The sequence below is a fragment of the Mizuhopecten yessoensis genome, unplaced genomic scaffold (genome assembly GCF_002113885.1).
Source record: "Mizuhopecten yessoensis strain PY_sf001 unplaced genomic scaffold, ASM211388v2 scaffold10603, whole genome shotgun sequence".
Taxonomy (NCBI): domain Eukaryota; kingdom Metazoa; phylum Mollusca; class Bivalvia; order Pectinida; family Pectinidae; genus Mizuhopecten; species Mizuhopecten yessoensis.
The window spans coordinates 921,385-943,243 of record NW_018408629.1 but is presented as its reverse complement, the minus strand read 5'-3'; the positions used below and the strand labels follow the sequence as shown (position 1 = coordinate 943,243).

The window sequence follows — 21,859 nt, the reverse complement described above, 5'->3', positions numbered from 1 at the left end:
TAAATCTCCATAGGCGTTGACACTACCTTTGTTACAAATTTCATCATAGACACATTGAAAATGTAAAAATGAACATTTCAGGTATTTTTTTCATTGAATTTGTAATCAGATCGTAGTAAATTTATCCAACTGTCAAGCTGAGTGATAAATGGTGCCATCTTTTACCTATTTTTATGTACAGATCTTCGGGGCCGCGTCCTTTGTTTCTCTCGGTCACCATTCGTCACGAGTGATGATTTGGGGTTCCCCTCCTTTGTATTCATCGTAGCAAAGCACTTTTAATCACAATCTTTCAAATTAAGAAATAACATCTTTCAATTGTAAGGTTTTATTAATTTACTGCAATGTACATGTATATTATATGATACGAAAACTACAAATGAACCATAATAGAAGATTTAGATGTACAATTTGTGAACATCACATTGATGATTCCTGAAGCTTTTAAAATGCTTTATATACTTGCTTTAAATTATTATTCCGAAAAACAAAATAGTTTCAAGTTTAAAATTCTATTTCAGTACCTGATAGGCAGATTACTTATATGATTTATTAGGTGTTGTATTTTAGTAGTGATTCGATATGCTTCCAAATATATTGAAAACTGAGTTGATTTACATCATCTGTAAGACTGACCTAAAACATATATTGCATATTCCAATACTCTGACAAAAGCAAAACAAATTGAAGGTATAGTTCTCTATGTATATTATATTGAGGATATTTAAGGATAAAATCTTTGGTAATGTTCAGAGTCCAGACCATCATCTATGTAGTCCCAGATGTGTATTCGAATCTAAATATCTGATAGGAGATAGAAGAAATAGAATGTTCCATGTTTATTATTAGCTTATCATTCTACTATCATTTGGATATATAACATGTGATGACAAAAGAGGAAGAAACTTATTTTAACTTGTGCCCTGTCCGCAGACTTTGAATTAATGATCTCTCGCAATATCGCCTAGCCTAGCCAATGAAATATCTGATTCTGCAGAACAGGTGGTGTAAATGTCGCAATGGTCAACAGACTGATCCAGTCGACATGGCTATCGTGACAAGTCGTCTATTGATAGCAGGAATACCTCGATCGCAATGTATAGATTTACACATGCGTACGAATTATACAGATATTATTTCCTTAATTCAATACGATACAATACAGACAAGCAGTTCGTATTCAAACACCCGATCATAGTTTTATCGCTTTCTATGTTGTGTTGCTCTACTGCCGACATCATTGTTTTCGAATGGTTTCACAATTAAAAATATTGGAGATAGCAATGACAATTATGTTATGGTTATTAAAATAACAAATGCTTACAAAAGGAAAATTGATTGGTTTATATCACGCTGCATAAAACTATACAACTGTAATGACAATAGCAATACCCAAATAATGATCGATACATATTCAGCAGAACATTACTTACTACGCATTCTACCTTTTACAGATTTTTCACATATACTTTCGAGAGCAAAACTAACTTGGTAGCCTGTATACTGAAGTTAACAATCTTTTGCACTAGTGTTCACATCCTTGTCCACTCGAGTTTACTGTAGTACACATGGTAACTTTCTTTATGACAATATGTCTAGTTTTCACCAATTTTTTTATATATTGTCATTTGCCCTCAAATCAACACCAACAATATATTGACAAATAATATATTAGATGTTAGCTATTCATATGCTTTAAATGATCTAAGCATTATCCTTAAATAAAAGAAGAATGCGTAGATATATAAAAAATAAATCGCGATGACCTGATTATTAGTGCATTTATATTGGTGAATTCTAGTTCATTATACTCTGTCTTTTAGACATATTCATTAAATCTCATTTATTGTTTTAACATTATAACGTTTAAAAGAAGAAAATAATAATAAGATATCACCGGGATTCACATTAGATGTAGATACTTATACTATGCTTCCTATGCCTGTTACTAATTCCACATTATGATAAAGTATATTTCAGAAACTATTTTAGGTACTTAGACTATGCTTCCTATGCCTGTTACTAATTACACATTATGATAAAGTATATTTCAGATACTATTTTTCATTTAAGTACTTCAAATGTAAGTGGTTGTACATTATTTCTATATACAACATACTATATTCGCTTGGCCAGGGCATAGCTTCTTCTTCCACTCTCCTTCGCATGTTTCAGTTGTGTTGTCTTTACATATCCCATCCTTAAGTTTGCAATCTGCAATTACAGGTTACATTCATTATTCAAACTACCGTTCCTGGATAACTACTCTTCGGCAAGCGGAGACAGTAGCATGATGCATATTATTCCCCGTACTACTTGATGTTCCTTTTTCTTATATTCCATAGACGAAATAGACAAAATAAAATTGTCAAAAAAAATCCTTTCCTGAATATGAGCATTACACTAAAAGAGTTCAAAGATCAACATCCGACAACAAATGTCATTATTAACATTTAAGTGATGTACTAAATTGATTATGACCCTTTCTCGCAAAAAGGACTTTAACATATTCATATCTTAAACAAATAATTCTGTAATTGCTTCATGTTTTTTTTGTTTTTTTTTTATAAAACTAACACAATGGTTTACTAGCTTTATCCATTGTATCTGACGCTTTAATGTATATATGATAAAGAGTGTAATTTGTATGTTTTTTACCTGTCCACATCACCGGCTCGATGCGGTGCCAGAACGATCCGAAGTCTTCGGTCAATATCCTATCATAAAACTCTTTTCCAGGACAACTAGTAGGTCGGACGTCTTTATGACCAAACACACTGTTATTTGCAGAAAGCATCCCTTGGTGTTGAAGACACGTATGAAGTTTCTTTAACGACGAGACAGCGTTACTGGATGGTAGAGTTGTCATGAAGTTACCGAGAAGACAGACCCCGATACTTTTTGTGTTGTAACCTGGTGAGTGAGAACCTCCATACTTCGAACCCCGGCCCTCAAATACCGTCCCGTCTCCTCCTATCACATATTGGTAGCCGATATCATCAAAGCCTGCAAAAAACACAATCCAATTAGTCGTTTCTTTTACAATGACATGCCGTATTATGAATTGGCCCCAGAGCATGAGTGGATGAAAAATCCCTTCGTTTTAAATAGCGCGATGTTATATATGAATATGCAATATATTGGAAACTAAGTGAGATAACTTTTTAAAAATGTGGAGGAGGATGGGGTGATCTAGTGTTGTACCGTACATCAAATAAGGTTCATCAGGGTCATAATTTATTGTGGCATATTAAGTGTGTGCGACACAACGAATTACACCAACTATATAGAATTATGAAAACAAATCAATGTTTGTGTCATCAATTTACATATGTTCTCCGTAAAAGTGAAGAATCAATAACTTGCGAATTAAGTGTTTAATAGTATCTAAACAGGTGAAGTTATATTCTAGAATATAATGCATTTGAAGAAAAAAATGTTTCATCAATTTTTACAAGGAGGTTGTTTATTGTTCATTCCTGTGTAAATATCGTAAAAGAATATATATAATTATTTACAAAAATTGGGGCATATGTTAAAAAGGAAAAAGAGCATTTGAAAATACTATACCAAAACTACAATATATCATGTTGACGTACGTGTACAATCCGCGTACCTCTGCATAAAACTGTAACCATCCATTTGAGCATTTGAAACCTTTCCCCGGTATAAATGATTTATGATAAAGAATCACGACAACAGTGTTCGTTGTTATGTAACAGGAGAGAAAAAGCAACGTAGTCAGTGCAGGATTCGATCTATGGACCTACGAACTCGTATTAGTCTTCTTAACTAACCTAGCTACCTTGTCGTTGGAGATAGCTAAGTCGCAATACAGCTATTTCCAAAACAAAAAAAACGGAGAGATCAGTCAAGATCAGAAAAATAAATACATAACATTTCTAACGTTTTCCTTGCGATGGAACAAGAATCCTTAAATACAATGTTCCCCAATTCTTTTAGTTATATCTATCTTAAACGGTTATCAATCTCTCAAACATTTAAGCTACTTGATCTTAAGAAACTGAATGTTGTTGACGATACTTCTCTAAGGGAAAGTTAACCACTTTGTCCAAGATGATTTAAATAGGTGTGTTGCATATTCATTCAAAGCCAAAATACCTTTATCTGATGATTGATGTAGTTTCTGAACGACTTTCATCTGTTGCAAACACTTCTTTTGTTCCGAACAGTCATATCCGGCCGCATGATGGATAATGAAGAAGGACAGATTAGCGCTCAAGTTATTTAAACTGCTGAGCGGCGTCCTGGCCCCCCAAGAATCACGTGTAATAATTTGAAGCTCTTTGTCATCACATTTTTTAGTGCTTTGTACTGCGAATAAACAGTAAATGTCGTACATTATTTTGATATTGTATCTTTCATAGCGCAGAACATTACAACATTTTATAATGATTGAAATGCCTATTACTTATAATTAAAAATAACAAAAAATCTTTTTATAGAAAGAAGATATAACAAGAACACTTTCAGACTGTTATGAATTTAACACCAGTGCCAAAGCTAAGACAAGCATGCGGTCCTTAATTCAACTATCTTTCTTTTCTTTAGAAGAAAAATATCGGCTCCAGTTTACATGTCATAGTTATTTTACAGAGTGTTCAAAATACATTATATAGGTACAAAGTAATATCCGTGTAATTTGTCCTGTTAAAATAATTCTTCTTAGACAATGATTCTAACAAGAGAGACTTCAATCTATGTTCCTGAAATCTGACGGTTGTTATCATGACTTGATCTCTAACCAAGACACATCAACATCTACCATGATGGCAATTTATTTTCACTGTTTCCTAGTTCGATAACAACATGAACACCTCTCTTAACAGGGTACGTAATATTTGGTACTTCATGTGCTGAAGAAATCTATTCCTTTTCCTGATTATCTTTTTGTTTTAGTTTCTTTTTCTCTGATTCTTTTGTTGCCCTCTTGATATTAACTTTTTATTTGAACAAAACAAATTGTAATCATTACGCCCAAGAACATGTCGACGTCAAACACATATCATTAGTTATTAAACAAATTGACTTACAGTGATGCATTTTGGAACAGAATCGTTGATTGTCAGAACATTGATAGTCTAGTTTAGCCACATACGATCCTTCGCATATAATAGACTTGTCCTGACATTTCCCAGCTGTTCCAGAGATGGGTTTGACAACATTTTGTGACTGCACTATCAAAATAAGAGAATAACAATATATTAGAGCAACTACACAATATCACTTATAGTGCTCATAGACATATCACATAAATACATACATGTGCGTGAGTGAGTGAATGTGTGACTGCGTCCAAGCGTGATCCAGTCGGTGCTTTGTTTACATGAGACTTCTCAAAATACAGAAAACCACATGACATCGTTCGTTCTAGCAACACGTATTTATGATGTTGTACACCATTTTAAATTAATAATAAATTATCAAGTGCATGAGGCTGAGATTTAAACGTAGTTAACAACTGGTTCAACTCTCTGCGTTGGTAGGAATGTGAGGGAAAACTTTTTAATGACTGAAAATATTGATTTCCTGTCATACTGAGGCTACACTTGGCAACATTTGTTATTCTCGTTAGCCCTTTATATGCGAAATATGAAAGAAACGTGGATTGAATTATTCACTATACATAACCGTTATAGTGAAATATATCATATATTACTTGAAGGGAAGTCAAGACAATAACAATAAAAACTAAATATGTAGCACTTGATCACATAAATCAGATTCAGACTTTAATGAAAATGATCAAAGTGTTACAATAAATAATAGCATATATTAGAACTGAAATCTGAACACCGAAATACAATGCATATTTTATTTTAGAGGGAGCAATTGCATAGGGGTTGTTTCCCCTGTTACACGGGTTTGAAAGTGTATATGGATTATATTAAGATGTATTTTAACTATTTATTATAAAATATATAGGATCTTACATGAGGTTCCATTTCATATGACATTTATGAAACGAGTCTCAGCATTTTTCAATTTACAAGCTTCTGACGACCTAAAATGAACAAGTTTTATAAATTTCATATGAAGTGAAAACGAGTGTAAGTTCCTTTTTATCACGTAATCAAGATATGTGGCATTTATTCGTGACAATTTTCATGCAACCTTGAAATGTAAAAAGCTGCCATTTTGATTCTAGTGCATAAGTCTGTGACTTCATGTACTAGTCCTAGGCTCGACGTCACAATTGAAACAATTAAAACTTACAAACAAACACAGGGCTGATTGGTCATATGACATGGGTTAATACGCCAAAAAATATGACATGGGTATATTGACTGGATAACAAAGTACATTATGTGATAAAACATTTTTTTTCATAAACAGAGACACACTATTTGTAGTAATTCACAATTGATTGTATTTGTTCTTAACTGTCTGATGTAAGATTGCTATTTTTTATTTATTTTTTATACAATAAATAACACATTAAGATAATACTTAACTATGTAAACAAATACGGCATACACATTAAATATTTTGATCGTCCTTATTCTACGTCATGGCGCCTGAGGAAAATCAACGGGAGGTAAACAGAAAAATAATTGACATGGTTAGAGTGCAATGACCTTTATGACTTATACGTACATGGTTGTCATATTAAAACAGAATAGAATATTCTGTGAAATCGGATTTATAACTCCGCACAATAAATACGTATTGTGTTAGCAATGCCAAACAAACACAAATACGTGGTATTGGTTTTTAATTGTGTCTGTCAATGTTTAGTAAGGGAAAATAGATGTTTCAGGAAAAAGGAACTCTCGATTTATTTCGCAAAAACATAACAGTTATCCATGGCAACAACATGTTGTCGTGTAATAATAGCGTGAAAAGGCCTCAATATGTATATACACGCATTTCAATTCGGTTGCAAGACAACCACTCGTTATAATCATAGTAATTAATAAATAATAACAAAGAAGGTTTTATTACAATGATATAGATACAACATTCCTTATTAAAAACGTGATAAAACCCGTACGAATTAGAAAGATCACGCAGATTTGTTTCATATGTAGATATTTACATGTGTTACTGATTTCTAAAATTTAAATATTTTACATATAGTAATTCGTCGTGTTATATGACTTGTTTTACACCATGTCAATTAAAAAGATAAACTGGTGCCATACTTACCTAGTAGAGAGCCACAAAGCATAAAAAAGCAAGTCAATCGTACTTTGTTGTAGGTAGGATCCATTGCAAAAGACGTAGTTTGTTGTCTGATCAATGCGTGCACAACATAATCAAACCGACTTGAACAGTTTGATACCGAGTCGTTGTTATTTACATGTATTTATAGTGTGCATAAGGGAACGGCTTTACTTCCTCGTTGTATACAGTCCATTACGGGGACACACTGAAACATGGCTGGTGTCTTTTTGGTGTGTGTTTCTGTTGTCTTTATTGCTGTGTTAGACAGTGGCTACTCTCATCATTTCCAACATGATACTAACTTTGAGACGGACCAAGGTGAGCACGTGTATCACCTCACTAGCTCAGGACACACGCGAAATATCATCAACCTCGATGACCAGTCCAAGATAAAGGCAAGTCAGAGTTTATATGCGTTAGCATATTACTATATACTGTTGTTACCATTATTAACACACATCATGTATTCCAATATTGGATAATCTGACGGTTTATAATTTTGTAGTTGTGTTTTTCCTTTCTAACCGCGTTGCCATTTGTTGATATTTTGAACCATATTCAAATGTCTTGGAAACTTTGTATCACTGATGAGTATTTTTTTTCTAATAATATATTTAAGCAATGAACTAATAACTGAATTATGATGACGGATTCAGGGGTGTCGTTCCAGTTGCCTGAGCTATTTAATATTATAACTTTTCCTTCAAATGTTAAATAAAAATGTTCCAAGGCTTTCCCTTCCCAGCAATGTTAATAGCTCTAAGACTGAGGATATTGCCCAAACACCTTCGATTTTACTACGATAACAAAAGGAGATTGAGTCCCCTTTTGTCAATGTAAGCAAGTATCCGCCAGGCCAATGGTCAAGGTTCCGTTGGTCTTTGTTTAAACGGACTCTATCTAATTATTCCTGCACAATCTGTAGTGTTCTGATTTTTATTGATCACTCCTGTCAGAGTAGAGTTTGGCTGCGCCAGCCGGAAAAAAATAGTTCGATTAGTTATGTACAGGCTGATAGATGAAGTAAGAGTCTATCTTTATTTTTGTATTGATTTGGACCTTTCAGGGGCTAATCTGTCCCCACTGCATTCAGCAGTGAATATCAATCAAAATAAACCGATGATCGCTATATTGAATGTTTGATTGTAAACTTTTGGCTAAAATATAAAATGTGTACTGGTTGCCTTCAATTATGATTTCTAATTATTACGTTTAATGCAACAAGCTAATACCAAAGAAACATGCTTTGAATTTGAGTGAAATTGAGTTTTTGAGTTATAGTGAAATTTATAGTGTTCATGTACTATTTTTTGGTACTATGATAAAATTGCTTCAAAGTCATTAATGCATGTACCTTTGTAAAAACAAATATACAGAGATAATGAATGTCAAAATCGATGCTCAAATTTAACACAATGAAATAACTCTACCCCACCCAAACCCTCTCACCTTAACGTCACTTCGCGCGTCAATGTACAGCATATCGTCTACTTGGAATGCCGAATTGATGCAGCTGTCAATAACATATAGGTTAAGATACCCTTTATATGAATCATTATAATATGTTGACAGAAAAACACGATAAAACCAAAGATATATAAATGTCAATTCCTAAGCGTGAAAAAAGAGTGGCTTAATACATTTTCTTTTTTCAAGTTTAGGTTAATAAACCAAAACATTATAATATCCTCCTTCCCCATCCTAAACTTGGCAACAGATATTGGGATACAAGATAATATTTGACAAATATCATAGAAGTTACATTTATTTATCGAATAAGTGACGAGTTATAATTTACATTTATTCAAAGGTGTTACTCTTAAGTATTGATTTGTAATATGCCACGATTGGTTTATCATTTGTTATAAATTAACAACTTTCTGGAATACCCCCTTTGATAACCATGATAAAAGCCATGTGTTCTATATCTTTAATCGGTGGTGAGCTATGGTTTTGTTCTGGATTTAGCATCTGAAACGATCCAGAAAACATTTTCTAGTTATGATTCCACATTTTTAGGTCCTGAGTGTGGTTCATGATGTGTTTACATATTTTACCCAAAGAATGAAAAACACAAATGTTTATTGTCGCATTTCCTGTTTTTGTATTTCAAAGTATGTCATTGTCAAATGTTTGATCGTTGGATCACGAATATTTGACGTGAAACATAATAACATTTGCCATGTATGATACATGAAAGAGTTACTCTCATTTCCAAAATCTGTATATATTTGCGTTTGTGTTTCCTTGGTTCCCTTTGTTTACCTTTTTGTTTGTATTGTCTTAGAGTTCTTACATTAAATGTTATCGTTATTGAATACTTTTATTTATTTTACTAACATAATCAGTTGGAAAAGGTTTCTTTTTCTCAAAAAAGTCACCGTATCAAGTAAAATGATTTATATCTCTACATATAAATCTATACAGATTTGTCATGTGATATTTTCGTCTGAATGTGTAGGGTACCAGGTGTAAGGATACAGTTTTGGTTGTTGTAACCTTTGACCCGGAAACAATCGAAACATGGAACATTGGGGATGTCGTAATAGGGAAAGCTACACGAGAGTGCTACAAAGGTGACGGAGGAAACCACGCATTACGACACGTGCTAGAAATGACCTTGAAAAGAGACAATCGCGTGGAGCTGTCTACTGAACCACTTGAGTAAGGATAATTCAGACTAATTCAAAAAGGCTATGTCAAAGCCTCTTAAATCAACAACACCCGCAGTTGTTACAATAGACAGTCAGTGTATAAACGTGTTTCAGTAACAAAACTGCTAAACTAGAAACACACTAAATTAACGAACCATGAATGTTAAACAAATGTATTATTTCTGCAAAAAAAGCATATTTATAAAGAAATACATCTTGCTTCAAAAGTGGGCCACAATTTAATTACTACTATTGCATTAGTACTATTGAAAGCATTTGTTTCGCTAACTAGAATGGGATATGTAGTTAAAAAGATATAAATCTGCTTCACTCAAAAGGTTCATAGGAGTAAAATATCATATTCCCATCCGCCGTTTGATTCTTCTGAATAAACGAGTAATTGTTAACAACTTTCAGCATACAGATTCTTATACTTTTGCATTTCAGGTTTGCAAATTTATTTGAGACTTTCGATGTCAATCTTCACTACCTTGGACCCCACACTCGTGTCAAGCGAAGAACCGCTGGAATTCCCTCGGCTATTGTCGGAGCAATCAACTTTAACACAAATTTTACAGAAACGATTAGTTTTAATCCCGGCAACAAAGTATTTGGTATACAGAAATTAGCCACAGAAACATCTCCAAATGTGTTTTCCGACACCAGCCTGCCTGCTGTCACTGACGACACGGTATTCCGCGTGGCTTGTGAGTCATGTTCTGGTGACATTTCTACGTCATACAGACTGTAAGTGCATCTTTGATTGTTCAACAATAAAATAAAACCGGTGTTTTCAAGACAAAGTACGTTCTTTCATGATACATACATATGTGTCCCATTGGTGTTGAAGAGTGTAATCTTTTCCTATCGCATTATTGTAGACAATTAAAGCTTACCCGTACTGCCGAGAAAAAGGCTGAACTGGAAGCATTTGTTTCGGAGGTAAGTTTTCTTTTCCTTTTTAATTTGTTTGTTCATATAAATGAACTATACATAACAGAAAGAGCATGGATTGTTATGCAAATCAAAAAGGGGATTTTTGAAGACCACGGAGCATGTTTGATAATGATAGTATCAATTTATTTATCCTATTACTATATCATCCTGCTTTCAATCTTTATTTGACAAAGAAATAATTGAACTTGAAACGTTCTGTGAGTATATACTGATTTTTGTAACCTTAGATATCCGGAATGGTACAAGAGCAGCTGACCATATCTGTAAAGTCAACAAAAGAAGCCTCCAGTTTTCACAGCGCTGATATACTAGACACAGGCGTGGTTGATCTAGTGACCATTCCTTTGGCGGTACTGCCCGATCTACCGCCTCTGAACCTCACGATACGGACGCAGCTAGTGACGTCAATTTCCGTCGATATGATTGCCACAGGCCCCATGGAATCAAGAATAAATCTTCAGGAAAGCGGACAATTCGATGTATGTAAGTATACATAATCTTATCCTGTACAAGGACTGTAACACTTTATATTCAATTAATGCGATTGTCAGTAGGACACACACTGAAACTATTACACAATCATACACAGCATGCAATAGATGTTACTTTATTATCATTTATTCAAATTGACTCAATTGATAACAAATAATGCTGATGGTATTGTTAATGGGGTTTCTATGGTAAAACACGTAAGTTTTACTTTATGCACAGACGACGTACGTAATACACATGTCGCAACGTTTAAAGCCCGACTGGTCCCTTTGTCAAGCTATGACTGGGTGAGCAATTTGTATTGTTTACCTGTACAAAAGTGGGTCCAATATCCTAAATTGTATGTCAATATACGTGGGATATTTCAATAAAGTTCATGCACAGTGTATCGAATACAATTTCGTCACAGCGTTGTACAGGTAAACGTTAACTTAGTCATAGCTTGATAAAGGGACCAGCCTGTCTTGAATTGTTGCGACAATGAAATCTGTCTTTGTTTTGCGACTTAATTGTATCGTTATCTTGCACTTAGCACCGGCAATGTAGAATTATAAATGACTGCCGCATTAACTACAGCTATATATTATTCATGCATTGCCGTTTCATAAACATAGTTTGTAAGTTGTTTACGGGTGAAAACACGTATTCATTTTTCATCTTTGTAGCAAATAGTGCCTTTCCTTTCCATTTGTTTTGTTTTTTGTTTTATTTAGTTTTGTTTTGTTTTGTTTTGATTTATTTTTCAAAATTGAAGAATGCATGATAATTAGAATAAACACCTAGAATAAATTAATTCATTGCTGGACATTTTAAGACAAAAGTGATAAGTCAAATAAACAAATGATATTCGACAACAATGTACTGAGTGTAGAACAGGTGGCTAGGATTTGAACCGTAGACCTTAGGCTAAGATTGTTATACGTTTTAACAAATTGGGCTTCCTTGGCGACGGAATAGTCTTCGCCCAACTATGCTACAGTTATTTACAAATCGAAATTGAGGAGAAACAAGTAGAGTACGGTTGAGCATCAATCCTTAACATTTGATTTTGTTGATTTCCTTTGAAATATAGTTCATTCGCGGGGATCTGATGACAAGATGCTTGTAAATGCTACATTTACAAACTGGAGATTCACTAAAAGTAATACGACCGTCCTAGATACGGAGGACATTGTTAACGTAACAGCTACAGTAACCAATAAGGTAGGTGTCTCATCTTAACTCAACATCACGGAACCTTGATTGTAAAAAAAAAGGTATATCTTAAATTCCAGTTGACATCCAACTCTTTTTGCTTGTAAAGTACAAAGCCATTTGTGACCGTGCTTCTCTTTTCGTTAGATATGAAATGACCATAAATGTATACTTCTTAATTGCAGCTACGATTTATTCCAACCATGTCATGGTCAGAAAAAGATGTCTTTTGGCGATTTGAGTCCCCAACAATATACAGGTAAGTGGATATCTGTTTCATTGTTGTCTGCAACCTCATAATAATTCAAGACAACACTTGTTATAAAAGACTTAAAAAAATATATTTTATATTTATCGTTATGTAATATTGTTGACACTGAAACTTTCATTTGTTTATATATATCGGAAAATGACGTGTAACGTAATTATTGAACAATGCTAATTAATTCTTTCATTTGCTTGATTAGCAAATCAACGCATCTGCATGCGTTTTCCTCGGTTGATGACCAAGAAATATGTTCATTTGCGGTGGCAAATTCAACAGGAAGAATAGAATTAGAAAAGTTGACAGTGGATGTCACGGCATTCAACGTTCCACTGTGGTAAGTTAGAGTCAGAATATCAATTTATCTGTTTTATTGCCATGATATATGATAAAATCACATTAAATTATGTTTACCGTGTCTGAAGATTTAACGTAAGACACACATGAGATCCCACCGCTATTTATGACAAATGTATGAGTTTTTTCTTTTCACATAAATGTAGTTGTGGAGATATTGGGCTGATCAAACAGCTTGGAAATATCTCCGATTCAACGATGAACGTTACGAAGATTTGTAAAGCCTACTGCTCTGGGGAAGAAACCCCGGAGGTATACGACAGTCTAGAAGATGCCTGTGGGGATCCAGGCGCTCAAGTCATCGATAAAACGAGTGCCCTTAAAGTGTAAGATATTTTGTTATGATAATAATTTAATTTCTGATAATTTATAAATATAATTTACAATTAAAATGGCTTAACACTGTAAATTAAACAAACGGCAGTCAGTATAAAATAGATGTAATATTGGTTTTGTTTTATTTTGTTACAGCTCAGTTCATTTAGGACGCTAAATGTAATAGATAATCAAGCTACAAAATGTGTTATATTGGAATAATGAATAACACTAATAGGTTAGTATTAACGTCCTTTTAATATAAAACTGCATGTTTCAAAAATCCATATACCTTAACTTAACTTATCTGTAGTTAGTTCATATTTCATATCTGTGTATCGTTGACCAATCATAAACCCACGGTGATCGTTATAGCGTTAAGAGTTTTTCAATGTACAATAGCATGTCTTCTTTTTACTGTATATTTAACTAAATATTACACCCTAGTGATATAGGTACATGACTTTATTGCAGACTTGACGAGTTATTCGGAGATGTAATAATATTTCCGTCAGACGAGTCCACCAATTCCGGCTGGTGTGGTAATGTATCTACAGCTTGTCCTGACTGTAGTGTCAATGACGTCACCAATATTTGTGCAGACAGACTGGTATCATCAGAAATGCATACTGCCCTAACAAAGCTTGCTAAGCTAGTGATAGCAGAATGGCCTTCACGTAAGTTATACAATATGGTTGCAAAGACCAAACAGACTAATAATAGTTTTTGTTAATAATTATTTTAATAAATAGACATATTTTTGTGTAATAAAGCCTCCATTTATTTCGAAATATTATATTCAATAATACATCTTATTGCCTTTGAGTAAACATATTGTGTATTTGATGCTTAATTATCAACACTGTAGAGTATTGGATATTTTTAAGAAATTTAAAACTCCTTTATCAATTTAACTTCTAACTTTTAATGTTTTGACATAAAGTGGACATAAAGTCGTATTTCCACGTCTCTGTTATTCCTAGAACTAGACATGTGGTTCATTTAGCAATGTTTATTCAAAATAAATAACTTTTTTTTTTAATATTTTATAACAAGGAAAACTGATGATAAACGAAGGATGGGATGAACCTACGGAACAATACCCTGATAGACAGCATGGCAACACGTCACTTTACTACGAAGGTCGTGCGGCAGCCATAGCGGTCACTCAAGAAAGTGACCTTGGGGAATCCGATGATGAAGAGATTAACCGGAGATTCTATCAGCTGATCAAATGTGCCGGATTACATATAGGACACAGCCAATCCGATGGTTATACGGAAGTATGTGTTGGACAACCAGTTAATAATTTCCGCCGTAAAAGATCGTTAAGGTCACGCAGATCAACCGGAAGTAGCTTGGATGTAAACTGCAAAAATTCCATATGGCCGTGCCTTGATTTGTTTCAAGAGATTTTATCAGGTTTGTTCGGCTTTGTTGATGTTATTAGGGATATATGTTGCACAGATATAGCATGAAAGAAATCATATATGATTGCAATTGCGAACTAATATGCTAATAACTGCTCCAAAAACGGCAAAATATACATAAATAGCATTACACAAACAATAGTTTGTTAATAGCTTTTCACTTAAAAAAACGATTAGTATAACTGTATGCATGTCTTTATTGTTTTTTTAGACATAGCTGTAGATTCTACCAAGCTATCATCTCAACTAGGAAACCTAGATTTATTCCAGTCTGGTACTACAGAATATCCCTCAGAGAGAAATGTGGAAGACATATGTGGGGACATCGACGAAACCTACTCCAGAGATAATATGAAGCAAATGAAGAGGTGATTGTTCTTACAGATCAGCTAAAGCAGGTTGAACTCATTGCATAATGACATTACACACTATATATTTTCAGTTTTCTTTCCGATCATAAGACAACGCCGACGTTTACCCGTGATTTTGTTTAGTTTCGAAAACACATTTCATCCAATGGAATCATAGTAAAAATTGTGTCAGTCGCCGATGACGATAGGTTAGTTACTGGTTGAGCGTTCTTCTTAAGTTTGGTGGTATGGATTCTAACTGTGTTCCATTATTTCCATTTCTACTTCAGTTATTTTAAACATGTTGTCACCTTGATACATGAATTTATTTTCAAGATTATTATTATAATGTTTCTCCTTCACTTTTTTGTTGGAAATATCTCTGTACCCTGTTGTTCAAAATGTCTGATTGATCTATTTTTTCCTCCCAATGAAAAACTGTCTTTGCATATTTCAGACTTCTTCAATATCCCTATGATGATTTTGAGTTCCCCTCCGAAGGCCCTAGTGGACAAGCGTGTGGCTCTATCACGAGACGTTGTGTTCAAGATACCTCATACAGTTATTCAACTGATCCACTTCAATGGCCAAGCAGTAGAATGATGACACCGAGACTGGCCTCAAGACTTCATACCTTCTTCCTCTCTCTATCAGAAACCGGTGTTATAAGTAAATATTTGATCACATGAAGGCAAATGATATAATATATATATATATATATATAGAGAGAGAGAGAGAGAGAGAGAGAGAGAGAGAGAGAAAACAAACGGGATGTTAATTTGAAAAGTCGTTGATTCATTTAAGATAACCAGAAGCTACATCATCGTTACTTTTTTATGTTACTGTTTGGTTACGTAAATTTCAAATTATTTCACGCAATCTTCTGTCTAACTTTTGAATTGTTAGCTTTCTATATGTTTCAATTACTAGAGCAATGTGTTACTTTGCATTTCCTCTTTTAGATCCATGCGTCGATTCATTCAATTACTGTAAGGGAGTCTGTATACCAGAGGACTGGTCATGTGCAGGTACATTTAATATATTATAATATAGCTGTGGGGCAAATTTATAAATTGTACTTGCTGTTTTAATATAGAAACTGTACGTAAGTTGATTATATCGTATATGTTGGGTACACAATAAATAAGATGAATTTTACCATTTAACGATGGGGGAGGTCATAAAAGATCAATGTCACTGCTTAAATGGATATTTCATTTAACTTACAATTTACTTGTGAATAATATATTACTATCATAACAGGTTAGTTTCAATAATATTATAGAAAATAACATTATAATCGTTATAGGTAACACACGGAAGAAACGACAAACTGGTAAGTATCTTTTAACTTTACAACTCGCGGTTAAACTAGTTGTGGTTTGTGTATCTGGTTCCATTCGAATAGAGCTACATACTATACGTAGGCAGGGAAGAATTTGAGAACAACGACAGCTTTAGAAAACAATATCTTTGGAATATACTTATTTTGTACAAATATTGACAACAAATATCCAAAACTAATGCGATGTAGTTGTCTTATCTTTGTATTTGTATGGAAATAGTACGATTTGTTTTTGTCAGAAAATCATCAAACACGAGAGCGAGGTTCAAGGACAAAGCGATCAGCAGCAACATCGGAGTTAACTCTGTCCAAATACCAAAACAATGGAAGGTATGAAGTATTTCTTATATACATGTATCATTTTCATCAAGATTTATACATTTCAACGTTTTGCTGGCTACTGGCTAATGTTTCGATAAACATTAAAGCAATCAAATATAATAACAATAATACCTATAACACAACACCATACACAGACAAAGAGGCATGCTATCGAAATACCCATATGTTACGTTTTTTGTTCAAGTGTAAATCTGTTGTTGATCAATATATTACCCGGAAATCTGTCAAAATACCAAAACAACGGGAGGTGTAACGTGTCCCTAATCACTATTGTCATATGAAATATTTGTAAATTATCCTGTTTGTTTATTGATATTTGCTTTTTAGATTGTCTTAATGAGTAAATAAGCATGTGCTAGTCAATTAAATAATAGAGAGATTAATTAGAACTAAAAAAGGCACTGATTTCAAAGATGATTTTGTTACTTACAGAGCCATACAGGTAGACCTGTCAGATATCAACGTTACGATGGAATATGCTGCGAGTTTGGCAGTGTTGGCCGGGTTTGATTTTGTTGCTATCCGTGAATCGTATTTGGACCTTTACGTGAAAAATCAGGCAGGGATCAAGGCAAGCATCACGCCTTTTCCTCTTGTTAATTTAATTGATGCGAACCATCCTACCAACAGCGGAGAGGAGTACGTTCTCTATGACGAACTGTTACCATTGTATGACGGACATAGGGCCGAGCAGAAGCTATCTGACTGTTACACAATAACAGATATTCGCAACCAAGGCTCACAAAACCGCTATTTTCGAATCGATAGTTTGTTACTCCAGTGCTTGGAAGAAGCCAGTTATGAGCATGGATCATGTATTCCAGTAGTCAAAGGATCGGCTTATAGAACCAAGTCTGTTAACGATATTAACATAGACGAGAGACACATTGAAGAGAGAAACAACTTTATTCGCGGGAAAGCTGTGGAAATCATGCCTGCTAACACCGGAGACGACCCTTTATATGAAGTAGGACTAACGGTTATAAGAACATGCACTGCCATTCTACGACTTAAGCAGATGAAAATTGGAATAGGAAGTCACTCAGACCGCTTGTATGTGGACATCAGACAAAGTACTGGATCACGGGATCTTCTAACGTTATGGAACGTTGACAATCTTCAGTTGTACAACAAGATGAAGCAGGTGCATGACGACCTTTTTCTTGGTAGGTTCTGTCTCATCAGTCATTAATTGTTCTTAAGAAAATAACTACTTTGTATTAATTCGATTTAATTTTCACATGACACAACTGCATATCAAACCATTCTTCAATTAAATATTTACATTTAAAGATTTAAAATGATACAAAACAATATCTTAGGAAGATTACTTTTCGGTTTAGTGGGGATAATGAAAAATATTATGAAGATGCAGTTACAAACGGTGAGACACGATTGAACGTTATAACTCTATTAAATGACTGGGGAATATGGAATTTTTGCCACGTAAATGTTTTCTTGTGTTTTGCAGATTGAATTAATATCAAACAAAGTAATTATCCAAAGCAAAGTTTGAATGTGATCTAAACAAACATGTTTAATTCCATATCATGACAGGTGGACCTATAATCAGACCGACTAAAATTGACAAAGCATGCAAGGATCCAACTCTCGGGAAATCACTGTATTATATACGACAACCTTCAAGGTAGATATTACTAAATACTTAATACATTTCAGTAAAGTATTAATTACACAATGTAAATATATGCAACAAACAAAATCAACCAAATTCGTTCAACTTTGAATTCGGGTTAATACTTATTGAGGTCGATGCAGGTGTGTAACTTGCCTGTTAATGCTATTGACGGTATTTTGTGAGCTTAAGCATGTTTCGGCCTCATAAACTTTACCATCATGTCACAAGACAAATTTACACTTACTGTTGATGCGCATTGAAAGATGCAAGCTGAGTAAGGCGGATAGACATTCTACTTGTTCATGCATAACAGTTGTCTTTTTTTGTATTACTTTCTTTATATTTCTAGCGTATTGAATATATGCTTCAACAATAATCATGGATTCTGTGAGGACACCAAAGCAGCAAGAGAGAAAGCAGTAAAAGTACTGCTCGATAATCTCGTCAGTGTGGTTGGTTCCGGACAGCTATCAGAATCCAGTATCCGAGAACAGGTCCTGAAATGTTTCGTCATTTACTGTGGAGGTTGTCTAGGGCGAGGTGTGTAACTTGGTTGCTACAACTACGCTTATATATCATAGCACTTTATGATCATACATACTGTATACACCGGAAAGAGAAATTATACAGTACATGTATTTGATATGTGTCAATGATCCCCTTTGATACATTCATACCCAAAGGAAATCTAAAGGGTGTAATTATATATACGAAAAACTACAGCGCAGTGGGGAGAGATCCCACAGCTATTTGATTATTTCTTTCTTTAATCTTGAAATAGTACCGATATCTCAATATCTTATTATAATTTTGATGTCATTACAGGCAATATATGGATAGACAAAACTAAGAGTTGTATGTCGGTGGTGAAGACATTCCTGTCGGCCTTGACCCTTCCATTTGGAGGAAGCCTCCATGACAATGCCGTCTTCTACAACATGGATCCACGTGAATCCAACATCACCTCTGTTGCGTGTGACGGTGACAACATTTGCTTGCATGATGTACAGTTTTACTCTGTCTTAAGTAAGCAAAATATTTTTTCCCAAATTTTCAGATGCATCTAACATATTACTGGATAAAGGAAGGTAAACCTTTATCCTTACAACGACATAAAGTTAAACATGTAACGAAAATCCTGGCAATGGAAATTACATCTTGTACATATATATTGAGATATGTTGAGTAATGTAATACAGTTAAGACATCAGAAATTCGCTGTTATTATACATTACACACTTTTATAAATAAACAATGTTTTTTCATTACTGCTAGCGAAATATCCTATTCTGCAAGTAATGAATCCAGATGTTAAAAAACGTATAATAGTGTTTGTATATGGTATTTGTTGTTGTTGCTGTTGTTTTTTAAACAATTAAATGTTGTTCAATCTGGAATTCATTTATTTTTTATTACAGTGACGACTTTACAGGAAACCTACCAGCCAAACCTCGATAATGACGTAGAGGAGGCGCTTTATGGACCAGCAGACAATCCTCTTCCGGTACTGGATCTTCTGGAACAGGAAATGGCAATGTCTGCAAGTGGCGTCGTGAAGATTTACTTAGAATCTAAGGATGACCTTAGCGCACTTCTTCCCATACTAAAGGTACGTTTTACACACCACAAAAATGTATACATTGGCTCTGAAAATACAAGGTTCAGCCATCCTTGATGTTGTGATCCATGATGTGCCTCGTATCACAGTCAAATGCATTTTACGACATGTGTATGAAACGTATGGTTTTTTTCAAAATATTAAAACGTGATAGGAATTCTAGACATATCACCTTTTGACACATTCTTTGTAAAAATAGTCTTTATTTCTGACATATTAGCATTAATTCAAGTTTAACAGTAGTTGTTTTATCTTAAGTATTGTTGTTCTCATATAAGTAAATCAATGTAAATAAATCGACCTGTTGAGTATTGTCTAAAAAGTATCTCTATATTACAGATATTGATGACTTACAATCGTAACGTTAAGGAGGTAGAGTTCCATCTGACTGCTGGGATATCTCATAGTTGGGTTATCTCCTCTTTGAAGAATAAGATACTGAGATGGTCCACATCCGTCTGTCCCTCTCTCAGCAGAATCGTCGTAACTCCGTACAAACTAATCGACATACCAGAAGATCGACGAAAAAGATCGACACACAAAACTCAAAAAACAATTCGTTCAAAACTTCGAAATGACGAACTTGCATGGTTAATCCGAAATTAAATTATAATATGGATTTTTCAAGTGTGTAAGTAAATATACAATTGCTGGTAAAGGCCATCATCCAAAATGCAACAGCATATTCGTAGCAACAGTATGCATTAACAAAGTGAGGCAATTATGTAACTTCAATTCCGTATGATGTAAACTGAAATATTTCGCGTTTAAAAATGTACTTATTAATATATTACAATAAAACCTTGTTCTGTGCCACAATATATCCATCACATTTATGGCATTGGGGAACAATTGGAATTATATCGACGAATACGTATAAAGGAATTGTTGAGAAACAATTTGTTTTTTTAATATATGTTCTCCATAACATTTCTAAACAAAAATAAAAAGCAGTGAACTTGGAAACGTCATTCGTTCTACCTTTATTATAGGAATATCATATGTATCTTGAGTATCTCATACATATTAATCAATGTTTAAACACATCGAACCTTCATTATAAGATTTTGGGAAGAATTTATATGGTACCTGTTTCTTTCAACATTCTTATTAAACCATTGATTATAAAAATCTGGACGATATCTGCCATTATTCACACCATTGTTTTTCTTTTTTTTTCTTTTTTCTATCGTATCTTTTTCTGTACTTACAATACCATCAATAGTGATGAAAAATCTGAAGTGAGAAATACAATATTAATGTTTCGGAGTGGTTTTATTGTTATTGCTTTGTTTGCTTGTTAGAAACATACGTTCACACTTATACTTACTGACCAACTTAACTTTATCTTTAGCTGTACAGCATACATTTATCCAACGAAAATAAAGACATGAACAAATGTATTTGTCAAGTTTTATATACAGGTGAATTACAGTGTAGTCTGTAGTGCAATACAGTGATAATATCGTTCTGCATTGAAGTGTAAACCTGTATACCTGTGTGCAGCTACTTTACTTTACCTTTAAAGGGATGGAAATGAACTGATACGGTTGAAGTAGGTCACAGGAATCCGGACCTTTTGATTATGAAATGATTGAAACGTAATGAGCACGAATATTGTTGCAATAAAGTTAAAAACAAATATTTGTAGTACTCGAAATATGCTAAAAAACATTATAAAAAAGGGCAGTGTTGATTAAACATTTAAAACTA

At 33.9% G+C, this 21,859-nt stretch overlaps 2 protein-coding genes across 2 annotated transcripts; one reads left to right on the top strand and one right to left on the bottom strand.

Moving 5' to 3' along the window:
- Positions 1-312: 312 nt before the first annotated feature.
- LOC110461350 (peptidoglycan-recognition protein SB1-like) lies at positions 313-7,325 on the bottom strand. The gene is made up of 5 exons (XM_021514792.1): positions 7,171-7,325; positions 5,055-5,198; positions 4,123-4,335; positions 2,659-3,006; positions 313-2,214 (listed from the first exon to the last, which is right to left on the bottom strand). Exons 1-5 carry the CDS (start codon positions 7,232-7,234, stop codon positions 2,105-2,107), a joined length of 879 nt encoding a protein of 292 aa, XP_021370467.1. The 5' UTR covers positions 7,235-7,325; the 3' UTR covers positions 313-2,104.
- Positions 7,325-21,539, top strand: LOC110461349. Its single transcript, XM_021514791.1, has 22 exons — positions 7,325-7,583; positions 9,650-9,852; positions 10,290-10,589; positions 10,724-10,784; positions 11,027-11,282; positions 12,364-12,494; positions 12,671-12,744; positions 12,953-13,087; positions 13,254-13,433; positions 13,897-14,099; positions 14,479-14,844; positions 15,064-15,220; positions 15,660-15,871; positions 16,165-16,230; positions 16,512-16,538; positions 16,787-16,877; positions 17,322-18,055; positions 18,447-18,537; positions 18,878-19,068; positions 19,354-19,554; positions 19,947-20,137; positions 20,486-21,539. The coding sequence occupies exons 1-22, from the start codon at positions 7,401-7,403 to the stop codon at positions 20,750-20,752; spliced, it is 4,320 nt and encodes a 1,439-aa protein (XP_021370466.1). The 5' UTR covers positions 7,325-7,400; the 3' UTR covers positions 20,753-21,539.
- The last annotated feature ends 320 nt before the right edge of the window (positions 21,540-21,859 follow it).